This window comes from Symsagittifera roscoffensis, chromosome 5 (assembly GCF_963678635.1).
Source record: "Symsagittifera roscoffensis chromosome 5, txSymRosc1.1, whole genome shotgun sequence".
NCBI classification, from domain to species: Eukaryota; Metazoa; Xenacoelomorpha; order Acoela; family Convolutidae; genus Symsagittifera; species Symsagittifera roscoffensis.
Genome location: NC_087066.1, coordinates 21138522 through 21160364, shown reverse-complemented (window position 1 = coordinate 21160364; position 21843 = coordinate 21138522). Strand labels below are relative to the sequence as shown.

General features: G+C 42.7%; 3 protein-coding genes across 5 annotated transcripts in view; 1 reads left to right on the top strand and 2 right to left on the bottom strand.

Annotated features, from left to right (window-relative positions):
* Positions 1-3146, bottom strand: part of LOC134846901 (nephrocystin-1-like) — a 50081-nt gene extending 46935 nt beyond the window's left edge. The window contains exons 1-8 of one of the 2 annotated variants that reach the window (XM_063864315.1): positions 3119-3146; positions 1925-1988; positions 1757-1842; positions 1538-1661; positions 1352-1428; positions 972-1251; positions 814-908; positions 668-737 (exon numbers count right to left, since the gene is read on the bottom strand). In XM_063864315.1, coding sequence (XP_063720385.1) covers positions 668-737; positions 814-908; positions 972-1251; positions 1352-1428; positions 1538-1661; positions 1757-1842; positions 1925-1984 — 792 coding nt within the window. In that variant the 5' untranslated portion in view covers positions 1985-1988; positions 3119-3146. The remainder of the gene's footprint in view (positions 1-667; positions 738-813; positions 909-971; positions 1252-1351; positions 1429-1537; positions 1662-1756; positions 1843-1924; positions 1989-3118) is intronic. The other variant, XM_063864316.1, reaches the window with a different exon arrangement.
* The window catches only part of LOC134846906 (protein arginine N-methyltransferase 1-like), a 443857-nt gene that overhangs the window by 52463 nt on the left and 369551 nt on the right, over positions 1-21843 (bottom strand). The gene's annotated exons all lie outside the window — the stretch shown is intronic.
* Positions 4095-21843, top strand: part of LOC134846903 (importin subunit alpha-3-like) — a 408629-nt gene continuing 390880 nt past the window's right edge. Inside the window, exon 1 of the mRNA XM_063864322.1 lies at positions 4095-4108. The gene's annotated coding sequence lies outside the window, so the exon portion shown is untranslated. The remainder of the gene's footprint in view (positions 4109-21843) is intronic.

Here is a 21843-nt window from a genome sequence, read left to right as displayed (position 1 = left end):
TACGCTCAATGTTGTGTCAACTTTCTGCTACTTTGGTGACATGCTCAGTGCGGGTGGGGCTGTGATAGTGCAATTGCTGCCAGATGTTGCTCAGCCTGGTGTAGATTCAGGAAACTATTCCCTATACGGGGAAACTCATTCAGAACACGCGCAAAAGTGTACTCTTCTTGTGTTAGATTAACGATGCTGCACGGAAGTGAAACTTGGGGTCCCAACATATCAGATCTACAACGACTTCAACGAAATGACCATTCATGACCCAGGTGCACTTCTTCATAAACTCTACTTCTGTGACATTATCAACGTCCTTCGGAGCAGACGCCTCAGATGGTTTGACCATGTTGAGCGCGCTCCCTCCGCTTCTTGCATCAAAATGTCCAGTAAGATGAAGATCTCCTCCATCAAAAGACATGGGAGACCAAGAAAGACTTGGTTAGATTGTGTGAAAAATGATATTAAGGAACGTTGCCTTCCCACACTGACTCGCAAGACCGTATTTTATGGAGAGCTGCAGTTCGACAATGTCTGGTGCTGCAAACCCCATCTAATGCGACAGGGACAGCACCATAATCAAAAATCGGATATGATGATGATGATTACATATTCCATTCTGAGAACAAAGTTATTTAGGGGATCGCAAGAGTAGATACATGATAAAACTACAAACCTTCAAATAGTTTGAAGGTACCAGGCCTTGTTCACCCCTTGCATTTTTGCAAGACCACCAACCATCTTCTCTAAATTAGGTTAAGAAATAGGACTAGAATGTTACGAGAAGCACTCAAATGTATAATTAACGAATAAACAATGAACCTTTTCAAAATTATGGTGAGCACTTCTCCTTTGTGTATATCTAAATCCCCTCTCAGATCTGTCTTGAAATCGTCTAAGACAATGTACTGCTCTTGCTTAACAGATAATTAATTATCAATACGCCCAAGGTCGAATGCTACTTATCCAGAATGACCTACATTTGCTTCTTGGTTTGCTTTGGACTGGTTTGTTTTGGACAGAGTTGAGTATTCGTTTTCCGGATCCTGATACTCAGTGTATTCTGTATATTCGCTCTTGTCTTCATCGCTCTCTCCCTCCTCGATGTTCTCCGTCACCTCATCTTTCGATTCATTATTAGTTCTATTCTCAGACAAGGGTTCCGTTTCATCTTCCTCGTCATCTTCGTTTTCCTCGTCACTTTCTTCCTCCTCGTCGTCTACTTTAAGATTGCGTTTTTTAATATCCTGGATAACATCTCTAAAGCAAAATGCACATATTTTTACTATCTTGAAGCCAATTGGTAGAAAGATTTTAGAAGTGGAAAATTAAGAGAAAGTTCAAATCACACTAAACTCACTTGATATTATCTGCTATTTCGTGGCCCAATTCAACTTCTTTCTCTGACGCCATTTCCATTTGAGCGAGCAGAAACTCCTGAAACAAGGTCCAACGAGTTCTGATTCTTTTATCAAAACTGGCAAATAACACCTTGTCTATGAAACCAATAAAATCATTGTTTGAAAACAAGATTCTTTCACAATACCATAGATTTTTTGCATAGTTCCAATTCACTATTTTTCTTCTTCTCAAAGTTCTTTTCTTGGTCATCCTCCAGTGCCTCTAAGTCTTGCTTGGCATTCTTGAACTGAGTATAATCATCGCTGCATCTACACAAAGTTATATTTAAACAACAGACTGTTATTCAATTTTAAATATGCACACTGAAAGAGTCGATTAGAAATGACTAAAGGCCAATTCTTACTTCTTTAAGGCGTCTTCAAACTTCAGCTTTGTTTTTTCATTCACTGTTTTTCCTAACCGTTCTAAATCCTTCCAATCACTGTCCATCTGGAGCAGAACAAACTCAAAATTAGCTTAAAAGTTACAAAATAATTGCTTCATAAGTCACAAACGCACCAAACACTCATACCTTCTTCCGAAGAGTGGCTAGTGCCTTGATTTTATCGTCCAGGACGCGCTTTTTGACCATAGCTTCGAAAAGTACAAATAGTTTGATTTACTAAAAAAAATGAAATATTTCATCCCATTTTATTTAATCATGTAACCCATTTGAACCAAAACGTATAATTCCCTGACACGATAAATTAGGCTTATCGGCAACTTTTGAGAATTAGCTGTGTTTCTGTATCGCCAACTATTGACAATCAGCAGTTCACAGAAGGCGTTGCATACCGATGCCCAGCCTTTGTAAATCAAATATAAATATGAAAATATTTGAACCAAATAAATAAAAAGAAGCGAAGCTGAGCTTCGCACCACTTGCGATACAAATATGAACGACTGTGATTAAAATCAAACGTAAATTGAAAAAAACTTCAAAAATTGTTTTTTTTGTCAATAAAAAAATGCAAAGAAAGCCCAAAACATCCGGATCAAAATTGCCTGCATCCATAGAAAATTACAGTGTGCATTCGGAATATTAGAAAAAAAAACCGTATTTTCAAAATATACATTTCTGCTGAATTAAGCCGACAAAAATAAGCAGACCGATGATAAACTAAATTAACCGAAAATTTTCCTATTTGCAAAAAAAAGACGTCTCGACTGGTATCAAACTCCCGGGCTTTATCGTCAAGCATGGGGGTAACAGCAACTTGGATGAAAGCTGAGCCTTCAGACAAGTCTCGCTCTGAGAACTAAGCCAACAAAAATGAACAGACGGACGATAGCCCTGAAAATTGAACAATAGTTTACAAAGAAAAACAGGTCCCGGCAGGATTCGAACCCCAGCCACTTGCGGTCTCACGCAGTAAGTTACCTCTCCGCCAGATACGTCGTGCTACGGCCAGCAATTTAGACTGGTCGTAGCAAAGCACAGTCCCGAATGTTCTGTCTATAAACTGGTCCGGACTAGTTTTGGTTAATGAAATATTGACAAAATACGAATTTTGAGCAGACTGTTAAAAATCGTGTATGGAACTAATCAGACCAATTAATTCCATACACGAGTTAGCCTAATTGTTGTGATTAACTTCCACCACCAGACTCTTCAAGCCAGTTCCAGTTTCCCAACTCCCCACAGAAAGGCACTTGACATACCTGTCAGTAAAATATCTCAGAGGGCGCTCCACAAACAGGAACAAACATCAAATATAACCAATCTATTTAATAAGTTTATCACAACAATTAGGCTTTGTTATGCTTGATGTTTGTTCCTGTTTGTGGAGCGCCCTGGGATTTTACTGACAGGTCTGTCAAGTGCCTTTCTGAGGGGAGATGGGAAACTTGAACTGGCTTAAAGAGTCTGGTGGTGCACCGCTGGACCTACTGAGCTCGGGTGAGATTGTTCCTTGTTTTTGATTTTTGTAAATCGATTTTAAAAGTTAAACTAATTTAATTGTCTTATATTATTTTATTTGCTGATTTATAAAATTCCCACTAACCGCTTATCATGGGTTAGTTCAGTCCTCTAAATTCCAGTCAAAATCCTTTTTTTAACTTTATGCTGCGTCAAGATGAGGAAAAACAACAAAGAGTGTACAGGCAAAGATTGCTTAAAACCTTCAGGACTGATAAATTGGTTTGGATGTGATTGTTGTTCTAGTTGGTATCATATCAATTGTGTAAAAATTTCTCTTAGCGACTAAGAAAACCCAATGGTTTCAGTGCATTTTATGCGTTGATGTAAAATCTGTTAATAAAGCAACAATAGGTAATGATTTAGTGCTAGACAATTATGTTAATACAGCCATCTCAAATGTTCGAGTACTCAAGAGAGTACCAAAAGACTCGCGTGTTCCCTTGGCGGAAAGCCTGCAGGACAAAATAAATGAGATCGTCTACAATGTAGATGTTACGAAATGGTTAATTTTTTTTAACAACGTTCTTGTTTTTTTTCTGTAGCAACCGAAAAGTAGTGGACGCAAATAGACCACAAGCACGAGCTCTTTGATAAAATAAAAAATTCAGGCAAATGACGTGTCACTTCCAAAACCCCATCCTCAAGTTTCAAGCCCGCCTCTGAGTGACCTCGAGCAGAGAATAAAGCTAATAATTCGTAAGTAGTAAGCTCGATAGAGGAAATGTAAAGGGAAGAATAAGGCTTGCTGCTTCGGATGACAAAACTTTGGATGACAAAACTTATTAAATAGTTCATATTAAATGTCTGGAAAATAAAATTTTGGGAATGGGACCAAAATGGAACATGGGACCAAAACGGAGAGAAACCGCCAAATGCGAAAATGATACCGAGGCAGAAGGAAGTGAACACCTCGTGGAATGCGCCGGACCCAACTGTGTTACTTGGGTAGAAGATTGGTTACCTAAGAGAATATCGAAATTTTTCCTAAACGAGAGTTTCTCTGCGGTTTCTGCGCGGCAGTGAAAGTTAACGACCGAGTTAACGAAGATTTGTTAACGAAGATCGTTAAGAGCAAACGATCTTCGTTAACTTTCGCGGCAGCGAAAGTTAACGAAGATTTCGACTCGATCAATCAATGAAAATGAAGAAGAAAAAAACGAGCGACTCGCAAAAGCCAACTTTCGCTGCAATCCTGAAAAACATCAGATCTGAAGAAGACGAGCAGAAAAAGCAATGAACCTTATCATCAGCGGAACACAGCCAACAGACGATGACAAAGACCTAGTTTCCAAGTTATGCACAGAACTGAGCGTTACTGAAAATATAGACTTCAAAATAAAACGCATTGGGAGACAGAATAATGATGGATTTCAGCTATTACTTGTCACCTGCACGCATGAAAAACTCAAGAAAAGACTGCTAGCTGCGTCAAAGAAACTTCAACAAAATTAAGCGAACAAAAGTATTTATATTAACTCAAACCTGACGAAATCAGAAAGAGAAGAACAATACAACCTCAGACAACAACTCATAAAAGCTCGTGCAGAAAATCCCAATACAAAATTCAAGATTAAGGATGGCAAGATTGAAGAAGTTAAAACATCAATAAAAGTATGCACTTGGATTGTTGAAGGTGCTTTTACAAACATTCCATTACTACCAACTGAATCTATTACTGAATATGACATTATACTCTTTACCGAAACATTGGCAGTTCAAGACTTTGACGCACTATTACCTCAGTTCTTCTGTTATTTCTCAAATGCAGAGAAACCAACTAGAGGTAGACCGATTGGGTGTTTATCTATTGCAATACACAGAAGAATCAATTGCTCCCATCACCAAGTTGAAAAGAAAAGAAACATTCTGATAATGAAAGGAGAGTATTTTGCTGCAGCTGTAGCATATTTCCCACCAAATACACCTACTGATCAAATATCACTTGAGATCTGTAAGGCACTAGATACAGTAAAGCACTCAAAACTACTTATTTTGGGAGGCGACTTTAACTGTAGACTCGACGACAATAGCAGACGAGGTTCAACTCTATGCAGAAACCTAGATAAATACAATTTATCTTGTACAAATGATCAAAGCTTACGGACACATACTTGTCACAACGGAAGCAGTGTAATTGATTTACTCTTTATATCCAATTTACATAACACAGAAGACACAGTTGCTCGCGTATCCCAATGCGCAGTTTCAAAACATCAGATGGTAAGTTGTGAAATAAACGGAGAAGTCGAAGTCTGTCTGCAACGGAAGAAACGAATCAAGAAACTGGACGTCAATTAGATTTTGGACTAGAACATGTAAGCAGACATGGACATAGAATCAGGATATTTCAACATCGTCAGCCTTCTGCAAAGAGCATGGGTAGATCCAAAATATCGAAAATCCAAGCCCTGGTTTGATCGCGAATGTTATGATAAACACAAAATATTGAAGAATAACTATGACACAAAAGTGGCATCAACGCTGAAAAGACAATTTAAAGCTCTCTGTCAACAGAAAAAACGTAATTTCCTAAAAGAACAAAAATTAACCATTGTTTACCAAGCTGAAAATGACAAACGGAAATTCTGGAGCATCCTCAACAGCAAGAAACGAAGCCCTGCGCCGAGTCAGGTGCAAAATGAAAGTTGAAAGCAGCACTTTGAAGAATTTTATTCGACCGAGAATGCAGTTATTTTACCTCAAATGGATCCAAATAGTTACAACAATGAACTAGAGAGACTAATTTCATTGCCTGAATTAACCAAAAGTGTAGCGTCACAGCAAAATAACAAAGCGCTTGGACCAGACGCCATTACCAATGAAGCTTGGAAACGTTTGGAGCTCTGTATATTCATATTGTCACTCTGTTTACCAGTTACTTTTGCCAGGCCAGCATTCCTGCACAATAGCGAGATGCGTTTATCTACCCTCTGTACAAAGAGACTGGGGCCAAAAGTGATCCTGAAAAGTTTAGAGGTATCACTTTACTCAACACTATTTACAAAATTTACACAACAATCCTGTATGAGAGATTATATACTTGGTGTCGAATTAATTCCATCGTCCCAGAAGAACAACATGGTTTTACCAAAGGAAAGTCAACCAAATCTAACGACAACTCAACTCAATCATCGAAACTGATATCTACGAGCACAGGCACTGTTACACAGTATTTGTTGATTTCAAGAAGGCATTTGACAACATAGATAGGTTTGTTCTGTTGAAAAAGCTGGTGAAAATTGGTGTATCTACTGGTTTTGTGACTATTTTGTACGATATTCTGAAATATAACGTTTTGAGAGTTGCAACAGAAGGGTACCTGTCCGAGCCGGCAACTCAACGCATTGGTCTTCCTCAAGGAGACAAACTATCACATTTGCTCTTCACTATTTTTATCGCAGACCTACCTGATTTTCTCAAAAGCTGTGGATGTACCTGTATTTTCCATGCAGACGACCTAGTGAATACGTCTGGTGAGTTATACAAGGTGAAAATTGCTTTACACAAACATGGGTTGTACTGCCATGAGAATAGTTTTTAAGTTAATGTCCGAAAAACAAAAGCTATGAAATTCAGGAATGGTGGCAGGCTCAGAAACGTTGACAGACTTTGTTATCTGCGAGAAGAAGTAGAGTTCGTCAATGCAGTTTGCTACCTTGGTGTCACCCTCAGCACACAGAATGTTGCAACAGCTCATCATAAAACCCCGATAGAAAAAGGAATCCAACAAGTAAATCATCTAGCCGCCAAAGTCGATTTACAAATTATCAATTTTACGACAGCTGAGACATTGTTGCACAGTGTCATCTTGCCATCTGCTACATATGGTTTATCACTTTTCATAAAAGAACCCGATTTCTTAAAAATCGGTCATTGGTTACTTTTGGAAAAGGTGTTCCAGAATCTCAAAATATACGTCAACAACACGACTGCTGGAACATCTGTTCAACCACGACTTCCTCGACGTGCACAAAGCTAAACGAGAAGCAAGAAGAGCCATTGGATGGTTCTACTCAAACGGATTCCATCATAAAACATGCAAATCCATTAACTGCTACAGGCTAGAATCGATATGTGAATGCAGAATCTGCGACAAAAAAGCTGACACATTCGATCACATACTGGGAAACTCCATAGTCGACCGAAGAACTGACAAAAATCGGGTCTAGGACAACAAGCCGAAGGGACTTCAAGCCGAAGGGACTTCAGGCCGAAAATTAAACTTTACAAGCACCTCAAATCAATATTTTTTCATCTGTACAACGTTGCTTTTCAAAATCTTACGCTAGTTTAGTCCATAATAAGCGTTATTTATGACAATGAATCACTTAGGATTGACATCCGTTAATAATATCAGCCGGTTTTTGAAATGCATAAATTATAAACAAGAAATTTGCCTTAAGCCGTGTTTTATTTTTCAACTTTCCTAAACATCATTTGGAGGTTTAAATTTTATGAAAACGCTGATAAATACCGACTAAAGATCATGAAAATGAGAAAATCTTCAGAAAAGTGTTCAAATTAATCTTATTTCATGACTTAATGAGAAAAATTTCGGCTTGAAGTCCCTAGTTTTACGATTCGGCTTGAAGTCCCGTCGGCTTGATGTCCGGCACCCACAAAAATCGACTGACAGAGATCCTTTATCTGACTCCTTGATGTTTATTTTACTGCTGTATCTATTTTGATACAGTTTTTGATCTATTTAAATTCAATTCAGTATACTATCAACAATTGTTGTCTAAGCACCCTCAGCGAGCCAAATTTGCAGCTCCAAATCCAGAAAATTTAGATAGTTTTTTCGTAACCGATTTCGACCTATACAAAGCGATAATGTCCTTTCCGAACGGATCAGAGCAGGTCCTGATAAAATATTTCCTCAAATTTTTAAAGATCTTGTTAGTAAGTCGAATAGCAGTGCAGGACTTATTTTTCTGAAATCGCTTAGTAAGCTGATAAACCTCATTGGAGATGGCAATATACCCGAACCCCTAAGACCTTTGTTATTTGGCGCAAAGTTTATCGCCCTCATAAAGTTAGACAGAGGGTTGAGACCGATTGCAAAAGGCAACAAGCTGAGACGCATTGCGTGTAAATGCGCTGGAAGCAAGGCCCTCTCCGAGCTACGAATATTTTTCGGAAACGTATACAGGTAGGATGCAGTACCAAACGAGGAGCAGAAATAGCTGCACACTTGTTTCGAAACCTAATTGAATGCGATGACAAGCCAAAATGCACTATTTTTTTAAAACTAGATTTTAAGAATGCCTTTAACTCTCTAAATAGAGAAACAATGCTGAATCATGTTTAATCAAATCGTCCCGAATTGTATAATTACACCCATTGCGCAAACCGCGTTACCTTTTTACGGAAGCTCTGTCATAATGTCAGAAAACGGAACTCAGCAAGGTGACCCTAAAGCCCCACCCCTTTTTGAGGAAACAATTCAGACATTAGTCAAACAGTTGGAGTCGAAAAATAACATCTGGTATTTAGATGAGGGAAAATTAGCCGACGACTATAAGGGATCTTAGAAACATTCTGAAATCGGAACCGCCTGAGCTTGAACACTGAATATTGGGAACTTTGTTGTTTGAGACCGACTACAAGTACACAGTTTAATTCAATTTTAACACAACTTCGAAAAATATGCCCCCAAAAAAAATAAAAACAAAAAAAGAACTTCACATTTTAGGATCTCCAATTGGCGAACTAGCCGAAAAGAATTGCTCGACGAAATATTTAAGGGGCTTGAAAAAATCTCGGGTGTCATTGACAAACTAGACGCCCGTTATGGTTTTTACCTCCTGAAAAATTGCTTTAGCATGCCTAAACTCCTATATTTTTGTGTACGAGCCCTTGTTTTTTGCAAAATGATTTTTTGGAACGCTACGACAAATTACTAAGAACTTCGTTATGCAAGGTCACTAATGTGAAAATGGATGATAAACAGTTTTTACAAGCAGTTCTCCTGGCAGCCAAAGGTGGCTTGGGCGTTTCTTCCGCTCGTCTACTCGCTTTACCCGCTTTCTTAGCCTCAGCAGTAGAAGCAAAAAATGCCTTGAGCGAAATCGTTGGTTTGAAGCATGTTGATGGAACCTATGATGATGCGCTTAAACGGTGGTTTGAACTTGGAAAAATTGAAATGGCTCCGGAAAATGTAATCCAAAAAAATTGGACAGAGCCAATTTTTGACAGCGAAACTGCAGACTGATTCTTACGACTCGAACCAACGGACGTAAAAAGATTCAACGCATTACAAGATAGATTTGGCCCCCAATGGTTGAACGTCATCCCGTGCAAAAATTTAAGGTTACAAATGTCGAACCAACAACTCAGAATTGCGATGGGACTTCGATTAGGCTCAAAAAAATGCGAACGGCATAAATGCGTGTGCGGAAAAGACGTTACCGAGTATGGTTGGCATAGTCTTTCTTGCCTCAAAAGTGCAGCGAGATTCTCTAGGCATTCAAACTTGAATCCCCTTACAAAGCAGAGTTTATATTCTACTCACATTCCGTCTGTTTTAGAACCATGACATCTCTACAGGACCGGTCAGAAGCGACCAGACGGTTTGACGCTCGTTCCATGGGCTGTTGGTAAGCAGCTCTTGTGGGATGTAACGGTAGTAGACTCCTTAGTTCCTTGTAGGATTAATGCCGGGTCTGTTTGTAACCCTGGTATGGCTGCCGCTGAAGCGGATGAGCGAAAAAATGACACGTATAAAGATGTTGTAGATGATGGATATCTTTTTCAACCACTAGCTTTTGAGAATCAGGGCGCGTCCGGCCCCAGCACAGAAATATTTTTGAGCAATCTTTGCAAAAACCTAAGCATATGCACTGAGGAACCCAGAGCAGGCAGCTTTTTAAAACAGAGAATCTCTCTCGCAATACAGATTGCGAACGCCGCTTGCGTACTCGGAACAATAAAAACAAAATGAATTTCGACGAAATTTTTATTTGTAAAACTTGTGTATTATATTTTCTCGTGTCGAATTGCGTGTTCTTATTGAAGACATGTAACCCGTATCGACTTTAATTGAAAAGGACTTCAACACTCGTCTTCTTCTTTTATCATTATCACATCCATATCTAGAAAATTCCAAGGATTTTGACCGGAAGGGGTTCCTGACTGTAACCTCGTTTACTATGATACTTTTGACCTTTTGATTACTTTCAAAATTTAATTAGCCTGTCTGAATCAAATTCGAAACGATTGTTTGGTGCGGGATACTTCACCATGTGTAAATGATGTTCGTTAAACTTCCAGAATCAAAGTATCACAGCGCTTCAATTGTCACGTTAGTCTGTTAATAAGCTTTTCACAGCAATCTGTTATCCAGGAAAATCTACAGGTCAGAACGACCCTTCTGGGACCACAAAAATTCATCATCGAGTCCCCGAAAAAAACAAGTTTTTGAGAGTTGGTCAGAATTTAAAAAAAAATCTTTTCAGCATATATAGTCTTTACTTTTTTCGAAAGACAACACAATGATATCAAGTATTTCTTATTCGTCTTCTTCTTCTTAACCATAAAGAAGATTCAAAAAACTTAATAACACAACATTTGCTCAATCCCATGCTCATTCACGCGTTCCGGTGAGGAATTAATAAGTTTTGTGGTAGTAAATAACAAAGAAAATTATTGAAACACAAAAAAGACATTGAATTGATAGGCAGAAAAGGACATTGAATCACTGAATAAGTGCAACGGTTATATATACCCAAGAGATATGCTTTCTTGAAATATGATCCCTGGTTGAAACTGAAATTTTATGAAATCGAGAATTCATTTAAGATCCGGAATCTCATTTTTAGATATCATATCCCTTGTGTAAATATAAAACTTAGCTTTCTTTCAAGGTTTCTATGTACTTTTGTGCCGATCGTTTCCATATCTTTTAGGTTTTAGAGTCAATTTGTCAATGACGATACAAAAGATGATGGCTAATTACGTTCAAACAAATGCCATTTCAAATCTGCACCTGTTCTAGAGAGTACCTGAGGAACCGCGTTTTCCCTTGGCGAAAAGTTTTCGGATAAAAAAGATGTTTGATTTCTGTCACTGTTTTTCAAGCGCTCTTAAAATGTTGTAGAGATAGGTCTGTTGTGCGACCCTCTAGTCTGGGGGCATGAGTTCACGGCCTGGGGAATCTAATGGTCCAACGCTGGACCTTCTGAGCTCGGGGGAGATTATTCCTCGCCTGCAAATTTTATAGTGTTTAATTTGATTTTTTGCAATATGGTCTTAATTATTTTTTCTTCATCTAAGAAACTCCAACCATTTATTATCGGTTAATTTGGTCCTCTTGCGGTCAGTCGAAATTCATTTTTTGACAATCAGCAGAGCTGTTTTCAAGTAAATTTGTTTTTGGCTTTTTCTTAGTTATGTACTACTTTTGCTTGGTTTTACGCTTTCTCCCTAATTGTTTTTGATCCCAGGGCCTTGGGATAAGCAGGTTCTAGACTTCCCGCCCAACCCTCCGGCCCCCAGAAATTTTGATCTTAACTAAGTTAAAAAGCTAAATAGCACCAGGCAGAGGGTCGGTACCTTCCGCCTAATACAATACAGGACAATAAGGCCTCTAACTCGGGCATACGCCCGGAGCGGAGAGTTCGTCGCTGAAATGTCTGCTGATCATAATGGTCTTATGCCTTTGACAGGCCCACCCAGGAGCGCCATAGAAACGTCTATGTATCATTCGCCCAAATACTACATAGTGACGGAGCGCAGAAAAAGCACCTATTGACGACTGGCCGGCATCAGTTACCTAAATTCTACCAATTTTTCACCGTCTCGACCTAACCAGTTGATTTTCTGGTCTGTCTAGGGCTAAGTAAAAGTCACCATGTTTAGGCCATCAGTCAAACGACTTTTGATCAGGTTTCGTTTGCATGCGTAGACAACCACATAGCTAGGCCTCGGATCCCCAGACTACGTGATTGCTATTAAAAACACGGCTCGAATATCCTTCTTTACTATGTTTTTAGTGATAATCATATACTAAATCCATTGGAGATGGATTGACCCTTTCCTCTTTCTAGCTACTCATGTTCTGAAATACCAAACAATATTGGAGTTAATTCAAATGTTCAGGGCAATAAATCAGCTAAAAAGTCAGTTTATTGCAGTCTCTCAACATATATTGGTCTCCGGTAACCGAGTCTCAAACTCCGTGCTCCACTGGAAAAAACATCGTGTTTACTCAATTTCGTGGCACGGGAGGGTACTGTTCCACTCCAGATCTTCCGTTGAAGTCTGCATCGTGGGATCTTTCTCTGCTAAGTGTCTTATCGTGTTCTGTTACCACGATAAGATGTCTCGTTTTTCTCGTGTTTTATATTGACCGTTTTTTGTTCAGTATCTCTGGTTGTGTGTTTTTTTGTCTTTTTTCATCACAAAAAGGCCGTTTCTATTTTTCTCAGAACTAGAGCGCTCAGAATCGAAACTTTAACTTTGGAACTTAAAAATTCCAGAATATTCTGACTCTCCTTTTTACTAATAATTGATCGTTAAGGTCTCTATCGCTGATTTTCTAGTGCCGCCGCTAGTTCGAACTGCACCAATCCGAGGGAATGGCCCATACTCGCCAGACAGTCCCCTTCAATGTCCCCATTGAACGCATAACTCCGAGTTATCTTCAAGTGGTGATCCAGTCCTCTATAAACAACTTTACAAATCGCATAAGCACATGAAATTTATCTTCTCCACCTCAACTGACCGCGTGTCACAAATGACATCATACTACATTTCACTGCCTTTGAACGTCTTCACAAAATTTGCACTATGAGGAGCGTCCCAGATAAAATTTCTTTTCTGACTACTTACGTTATTTCTCCGTAAAATTTTTTCTCGCTCTTGCTGAATAAAAAATTGGAGCGTGGCACGGCCACGCACCCATTAAAGTTAGCTTAATTTCACTCACCAAAATCAATAATTCATTTATACGTTTGCCCTCAATTTTAAAACTAAGAATCTTTGTGGCTTGGAAAGTTAATTAGGTTCTCACCCTCTTCGAGCAAGCGTACCCAAACCCTACCAGGTCGCCAAAATTGAAGATGTGTCCCCTACACAAGTTAAAAACTCCAGTCAGCTTTAAATAGGTAAATATACTCACCTATGGCCTATATATGTAATAACATCAACTAAAAAATTTTTTTGTAATTCAACAATTTTAACAACAATTGTAACAATTCCAAGTTTGGTTTACCCAAACTACAACAAAACAAAAGTTTAAAATTTTCAATAATCAAGCTTAGTTGACTGGTACAAGTTTCAATGCACAACGATAATTAAGTTTTTTATCTCTCCTCTATCTCGCGTCTCGTCTTCATTCCTCACTCCATTGTCTCTTGCTGCTGCTCTACTGCTTCACTATCCTCCAGGACTTTCTGCAACATGTCAACAGAGTTGTGGGCCGTGCCCCAACTTTCCTGCTCCAGCAACCTCGGTTTGCAACAAGGCAGTAAATCAACGTTCACCTTTTGCTCCCGGTTCCTGCAAAAGCTTTTGTTCAGGCACAGGGTCTCATTTCGTTCTAGGTCAGCTTGTAAGACTTCTTTCTTCTCTTGCTCAGTTACGCAAAACGTTCCAGCGACTCGCTCCACCGCAGTTGTGGCGGCATTCCTGTGCGTCAGAAATACTCTCTTATGGGATCCCGGTCCTAAATCTATTTGGAAGGGTTGATAGGCTTCCGTGTTTCTGGACATATGATGCTTCGCGCGTTCATACATCCATGACGTCATAAGCGCACGGAACCGAGGCATCAATATCTGCCTCGCCCATATTCCTTCAATGGCTTTGGGTATCCTCAGAACCTTGCAGGTGGCTCTGAAAAGATCCAAACTGTGGTTGAATTTCACGCTACTCAGTTGCTCAGGCGTCGGCACCGTCGTTTCCTGCTCGTTCGTGCCCGCGTTGGCTTCTAACTATCTCACCGCCAGCATGGCACTAACTACCACAACTGACACCGGCTGGTTTTGGTCAGGCAACCCCGTGGAGAACAATTCCTCCACGTCCCACACCAACATCAAGTTTTGGCGCTTGGGATATCACAACGTCTGCGCCAGGAAGTGACAAGTTTACTCCCCATGGGTCATTAAAATGTTCCTCCGTGTCCGGTACCCTGAAGCTCCTAGCAACGGTTCCACTTCTGCCTCGATGCACATCGTCTTTCTCATCCATGGTGGGTAAATCAGTAGGTAATGCTCCGCTCGCCTTCTTCTTCTGGAACTCACTCACATTGCCTTCACTCAAGCTCATGAAATTTTCACCCACTACGTCCTGCATCTCGCCTTCAGATCTCTTCGGGACTGCCCGAATAATCTTCGTCAGTAAGTCATACGACCTCTCCGACCTTCCGGCCAATCTCACGGATTTTGGTACGGAGAAGAGTTGGTCGACCAACACCTGCTGCGTCCTCGCATCCATCACCACCATGTGCGTAGGGTATTTACTATTACAGTATAGTGCGGAGCTCGAACCCACCAGATACTTCGAGCCAGTAGGTCTATGATAAGCCTCACTGTCCTTCAGATTCATTTCGTTTTCCAGAGCTTCTCGCCAACCTCCAAATTTCTGTTCCGTCTGCAACGCTCCAGGGAACACGCTCAAGGACGTAACCAGCCCATGGGCACGCTCCAGGCGTTCCAACGACTCTATCGACCTGGTCATGCTGCAAAAACCCAAAGCAGTGATCAAGTTTACTTCCGTTATTCCATGACAGTCAGCAACCAATTCCATTTCACTCTTTTCCAACATGCTTAGTCTTCCATATAATTTAGCTAGTTGGCGATGTTGCCGACTAAGCGTAATTAGGCAAGGGCCCGTATCACATACGTGTCCCTCCATTCCACAACTGGAAGCTAGACAAGCGCCCTATTTCAACCAATTACTTGGAGAACCCCTTGGACGATTCCGTGGCTGGTCTACCGTTCTTTTTTGCTACTTTCAGGGCCAACAGATGGTGTATCACGGCCAAATCATGCAGACTCGCCTCATCATCCAGATCCGAAGCGACATCTGCCGTCATATCCCAGATGAAACCGGCGTTCGTGTGTGGGCACCATGAAGGCTTCGTGAGCTCCCGCATGGTTACTATGCTGGTCTTCAATGGACCGTCCCATGAACGACATTCAAAGCTCACTTGCCCCTTAAGCTCGCCAACCGAGGGTTCAACCACTCGCTCCGCCAAAATGATTCCCAGTTTGGGTTGTTCCACCATTAACATGCCGGTTTATTTGACTCTCTCGACCCTGAAACCAAGAATTATGACCTGTTCATAAACGAATTAAGCCTCACTCGCTTCCTCATCCACAAAGGGCTTGTACGCTATCCCTTGTATGCCGGTAAGCTGAAATGACTTCACCTTACCCAAGGTTGCATAATCCTTGGGATCTCTGACTGTTTCAATGGATTCGCGACTCACTTCAGCTCCTTGTTGGAATATCTCCTCACTTCCTCCAGCCTGCGGTAGCTCTCTACATCGTTAGATTCCTTGGTCGGTATCAGCAGCGGCATGTTTTGATATAACTCCAGGAGAGCCCTTCGTTCACGTTCAACTCCCCCTTGCCGAATGGTTTTTATACATTCCTCTAATACAGGAGTGGGGATACGATCCACCACGAATCTAAGAAAAGGAAGAGCATCTTTGCACTTAGCCCAGGCTACCGCAGAGTCATCTCTACTAATCAACACTCGCAGGGCTTCCATCAGTTCCAGCTCCTGCTCCTTCGATTTCGAATCGTTACTGGCCTCATATTCTGATCTTTTAATTCCCATCAGGCACCAAGCCAATCGCGCTCGCAAGTCGGTCCTTGTACATGGCTAAGCCAGGTATGCTGCCACCGTCGCAGGCGCATACATGGTTTCATCGAAATATCTTTGAAGGGCCGCACTCCATGAAATTTTTAACAACTGCTCCAACCCGATTTCGTTTGCCTCCGAGGACATCACAGTGCCATACTCGTTTCGTTTCAGATTAGAGTTTTCCGTCAATTCCTGTAAGTAATCTTGATGGCGTTCTTTTCGTTCCAGGCCATCAGGTGCCCTCTCGCTGAGTTCCTCGCCTTGAGCATTTCCACATAGCCCCTGGCATGATCACCCATGTGGACTGAGTCGCGTACTGCGATCCGACTGTACTCGACCACGCCCCGTTTTCCCTCCAGCTTCATGCGTGCCATGTTTTTTCGCGAGGGCCTTTAGGCTGATGACTTCCATTTCAAGCTTCGTATCCGCCAAGGTTCGTGCATTCTTCCTGGATTTTGAGGCCGTTGAGATCTAGCCTGCTAGTAACATAGGTGGTATCAAGTTTTCTTTTTCTCCCCCGCCCGATGCCGATTAATATCCTTGTCCATTATCAATCGGGCGATATGCTTTCGCTAGGGAGGTCACTACCGCGTTCGCTTCTGATTTTATTGCCTATTGATTTACTGTTTTACTCCCTACTCTGCTTCTCTCAATCTCTTCAGCCCTTTCTTGGCTCGCTTTATTCGTTGTCTCTTCGTAGTCTGATGATCATCGGCACTCTCTTCCGTGACTGACTCGGTCAGAACGTCAGACTATGTGGAGTTCATCGGTTTGTCTAGAAATTCGCGCATAATGGGCTGATTCAACTCCACCTTCATTTCGGACTGCGTATCACGTCCCAAGTCCTCTCCTTGAAGGCCACTCGGTTCCAGGCTACTCCCATCTTGCGCTCCAATTTACTTTAGTATCTCTCCCAATCCTCCTCTGCCAATGTGCCTAGGAAGGATCGTGTCTTCAATTCTTCTTCTCCTAGGTGACTCGTGAAGCAGTTTTTGTCCCTCCTTGCTCCGGAAACTCAATGCCAGGCCTACTGGGTCCGCTGGAGACAGGCTGACTGCGGCGTCCTTTGTGGGGGACATGAATGAAGATGGCATCATCAACAATAGGGGCTCGTCGACGACTTCCCCGTCGTCGTCGTCGTCTTCTTTAAACTGATACTCCAGCAAGTCCCTTTCCAACGCTCCGAAGTCTAATCCACTCGTCTTGTCCTCCTTCCCTTCCATGGGATCATCATCCTGGTCCATCACATTATCGCCCTTGGCATCTGGTTTTAGTCCAGGTCCCGATGGGCCCTGGCGCATATCCATGCCCGAATCTGGCCGAGCAGGAACAGTCAAATCCCCTGCATGGTACAACAGTTCATCATTCACCAGGAATTCTACCGAATCATCGCCATGTGGCACCAATTCAACCACTGTCAAGTAGATGCTTCCTCTGCACTCCCTTGCCACTTCCAACAATATTTCTTTCCTTTCTCCTGGCCACTTCAGTCGTGACCAATCATCGGCTGGTGTGTACACGTTATTCCATACATCAGCGGAAACCCCGGGTTTCCTGGAAGGTGGCGCTTTAATCTTCTTCCGGCTCCATGCATCAGGCAAAGTAAAATCAAACGTGTGCATGGCCGCAACGATACAGCTGATGAAGCGCGGCTCCATCCTTTCACTCCGTTTCCGCATTTTTTCTTCCGCGTCAAGAACCGCTCCGATGCGAGGGGCAATGGCAGGAGACGTGACTCCCAGCAGCATCCTCCTTGTCGGCGGATATCGGGGACATTGGTCCTGCAATGGTCTAGACCCTAAAAGCGACACTTGCTGATTCTCCTTGACGTGTGCATATTCTTCCGGCCGAGCCGGGACCCACATCGCCTCTTCTGAATCCTTCACCACTGGTCACAGATTCACAAGCTTAGGGTTAAACTGGACATGAGAAAGGTGATCTCCGCCTATTCAAGATTTGAAATTGTAGTTGAAGTCCAACAACATCCATCCCGGCTCCGCTATTCTTCCGAAAAATCTATCGTCGCTGGCTAACCCTCTCAGCTCTTTCTGTTCCACCCAATTCAGCACGGAACAATCCACCACTGAGAATAAGTTGACGTACAGTACTGAGTTCCTCTACGCTTTCACCTGCACGTCAGGAAAAGCGTGTGACATCACCGGTCCATATGCCACAGTGACGAACTCCCTTAGTCCAAAGACTAGAGCCAGCAGATCGATCCGCATCATCACGGCCAGGTCAGTCAGCAGGGGCATGCCACAATGCTTCTTACACTCACTGATGCCCGTTGCGACCTTGTCTTCTACTGTGACGTTCTGCTGCAGGAGATAGTGGATCGAGACCGTTCTCCAATCTTTCATCTTCTGATAGGAGGTGATTTCCAACTGCGAGTTATACTCTCGGCTCGCCCCCTGTTATTGTTCAGGGTAACGCAGGAGCACGAATAAGTCACCCAATTGACCATACGTCATCGTAATTAGGGTGAGGAGTCCATCCAACCTCAGGTCCACCAACGCTTGAGTGAAGAGGTTCGCGGGTCCCTTCACAAATTTTTCATGGCCAAACGTCACGTATAGCGCCAACACCAAGCCAATTGACAAATTCCTGATGTCTCTGACGAAACTTGCAATCGAATTCCTTGAGGCCCTTGGGTAGCACGTGGACAAGAAAGATGGCGTCCATCCCACCCCATTCCTCCCAAGATTGCGTCAGATCTTTCGTATTGTGCCCTTGTGGCCAACACGTCCGCTTGGAACCTGTCCAACGACATCGTGTTCACGTCTTGCATCAATTGGAGCATCTTCCCTCCAGCCAGCTCCCGTTCACTCAACAAATTTTTCAGACACTCATGTATTTCTTTTATCACCGCTGGTGCATGTTCGAAAGCGTCTTCCCCCAATGTGCATACTCTTGGTGACAATTACAGCCGCGAGTTAGTGTGCGGCTTCATAAAGTCAGCCACCGGCGTTCCCACTTCCGGATTATGTGAGATCGTGCACAGCACCACATGCCTTCATAAAGTCAGCCACCGGCGTTTCAAGAAGTCAGCCACCGGCGTGCCCACTTCCGGATTCTGTGGGATCGTGCACAGCACCACAAGCCTCGGCATATTTTTCTCTTTCACTTCATTCTACAAGCAGACCACCAGAGGTTCTCACCTGCTCTCTGGGTAACAAGAGCCCTCGAGGTATCGTCGGTGATAAACATCACTATCAAGGTTTCCACCAGGTCCTCATTCTGAGACTCCATCATCTTGATGATTTGGGCCACAGATGCTCCTCCGAAAGACACGACAGTGGTCTGACCACTCACAAAGATCTCGTTCAGGTCCCTCGCCATCTCCTACAATCAGATGGCAATTTCCTGAAGGAATCCATTGTTGGCTTATGGCCGGGTTCCAGCTCATTCCGTTCATGCAGGCTCGAGGATGCTCCGCAGCCACTTGCAAGAAGAAATTACGAACCGCAAGGTTCTTTCTGATATCCACTACACGAGATCTCAAGGCAGTTTTGCCTCGTATCGGACCAGCTGGCACGATGACTCGTGACGTTCGTTCTGAATTGCTTGAAGAGCAATCCCTGCGTTGGGAAAGAACAGCCCTACCCAGCGTCCGTCCGCTGGTCCTGTTGGTTTGTTCATCACCGCTCTGGCTATCTGATTGAACGACTATTGGAATTGGGGAGCCATAAAGGTATCCCAAGGGTCAGGTATCGTTTTCCTATAAATTGAGGCAGATTGCGATGTCTGCGGAGGAGCCACGGAATCCCTAGGGATACACAGCTCCTGTGTCTTTGTCCTAGAGGACGCGTCCTAAGACCCATCTGAATTCATTGTCGCTAGGACTTCCGATGAGATCTGGCCTACCTTCGCCATATACAACTCATTCAGATGCTTTATCGTTCCCTCTTTGAAAGTTATATGCAAGTCATCGTACTTCTTCTTCGTACATTCATCCCGTTCTCGGGCCATCGCCCTGTATTCCTCCAACTTGGCACGCAACTCATGCCAGTCCTTCTCCTTCTTATTCAGGGTCTCAAAGGTCTCCGAAGTCTGGATTTTCATTTCGCTCATCCTGACTTTCTTCGGTGGAGGAGCTGCTGTTGGAGAATTCGTCGAATGCGATGGACCCGGCCCATCAGGTTAATGCTTGGCTCCAATGAGAGGCTGCATAGGCCGAACAGGTAGGGGCATCTCTCCTAGCCGGTGATGCCTCTGCTCACCTAGTACTGGTTCACGAGCTAATTCGTGACCAGACTTTTCCCCTCGTTGCCATCTCAAAAGTATGTTTTGGCCTCTTGCGGCGGTCCCGGACTCACCGAAGGCTAACGTCAAGAACACTTCTGTGGTGCGGTCCCCACGGCCTTCTCTTCCCATTGCATTAAGGAGTGCGACGGCGAACATCGCCAACTCCGGGTCTTCCAGTGCGAAATTGCAATCCACCAAGCGTTGGTATATCTCGTCTAGAGCAATTCGAATTGGTTTTGTCTTTTCTTTCTTCAAGTTCAATGCAAATTCATAAAACAAACGTGCAATCAATCACGATCTAAAAGACAAGTCACAAGTCTCTCTCGGATGCAGTTTTCCTTTACTAGGATCATAGACTGTTAAAGAGAGAGAGGTCACTCCTCTCTCGACCAGGAAATCCTGAGTCTAGTTAAGGTCTCTCCATGACAACAATATTGTTTGAGTAGTGATTTGGTAGATCAAAATATGATTCGAAATTTCGTCCAAAAAGCAGTTTGTTTAAGCTTTTTTGCCCTCCGTTTCCAGCTCTACGGTTTCCCTTGCCAATTTTAAATTTTTAATCATAAGGTTTTCGGCGTGGGTGAGTCCTACCCCCACTCCCCTGACAAAAATAGCCATCGAAGTCTGCGTCGATCGCCCGAGATCGAGCAGATCGAGAATGGATTCTGGAACGTGTAAAGGACCCTCTGGAACGACCGAGTTGGACTCAGTATTGTCGTGACTGATGTACTTGATGCTGTTTTGATCAACATCTTGAATCTTCAAGATTGTTTCTTTCGGATCTGCTTGTAGAACATGGAGCCACTCGAGCACTCGCAGATTTGCCAATTCTTCCTCATGCATCTGCTCCGACTCCGGTTCGAACTCCATATCCGATTCAGGACATTCCAAGTCTTCTTCGACATATGGAAGAGTTTCGTCGTCCCCCACCACTCGCTCGGTTAACTCCAGGTCCAGTGACAGATCGCAATTATCTACCACCTCATTCCCGTCGTTTTTGTCTCGCGCGCCTCTTTCACTCATCTCGCAGGCAGGATCGACTATCAAATAGTCCTCACCATGCATGTCGGCTGGAATACACCATTCCTCAGATGAGGCATTGTGGGGCTTGATGTTCTCGTAATGAGCTGCTCAACCGATAAAAACGACCTCCTTGGTGCACTTCAGTTATTTGAAATGGACCGCGCCATTTTTTTTAGCAACTTTTTAGTTCCCTTTTTTGATGGAACTACCTCCTGGAACACACAGAATAATCTCCGACTGAGTAGACTTTTGCATCCGCAGTCCTTTTATCAAATCTTCGTTTCTGTTTAATTTGGGCCTGCTGCGTGTTCCTTCTGCATAAATCATTAAGTTCCTGCTGCCTCCTGATCACATCACGTTTGTGGTGCTTTTTTCTTTGCTTCGTACTCAGAGCAGAAAAAGTTAATGGAAGTGCTTTCTCGTGACAGGTCAACATTATGTGCGGGCTT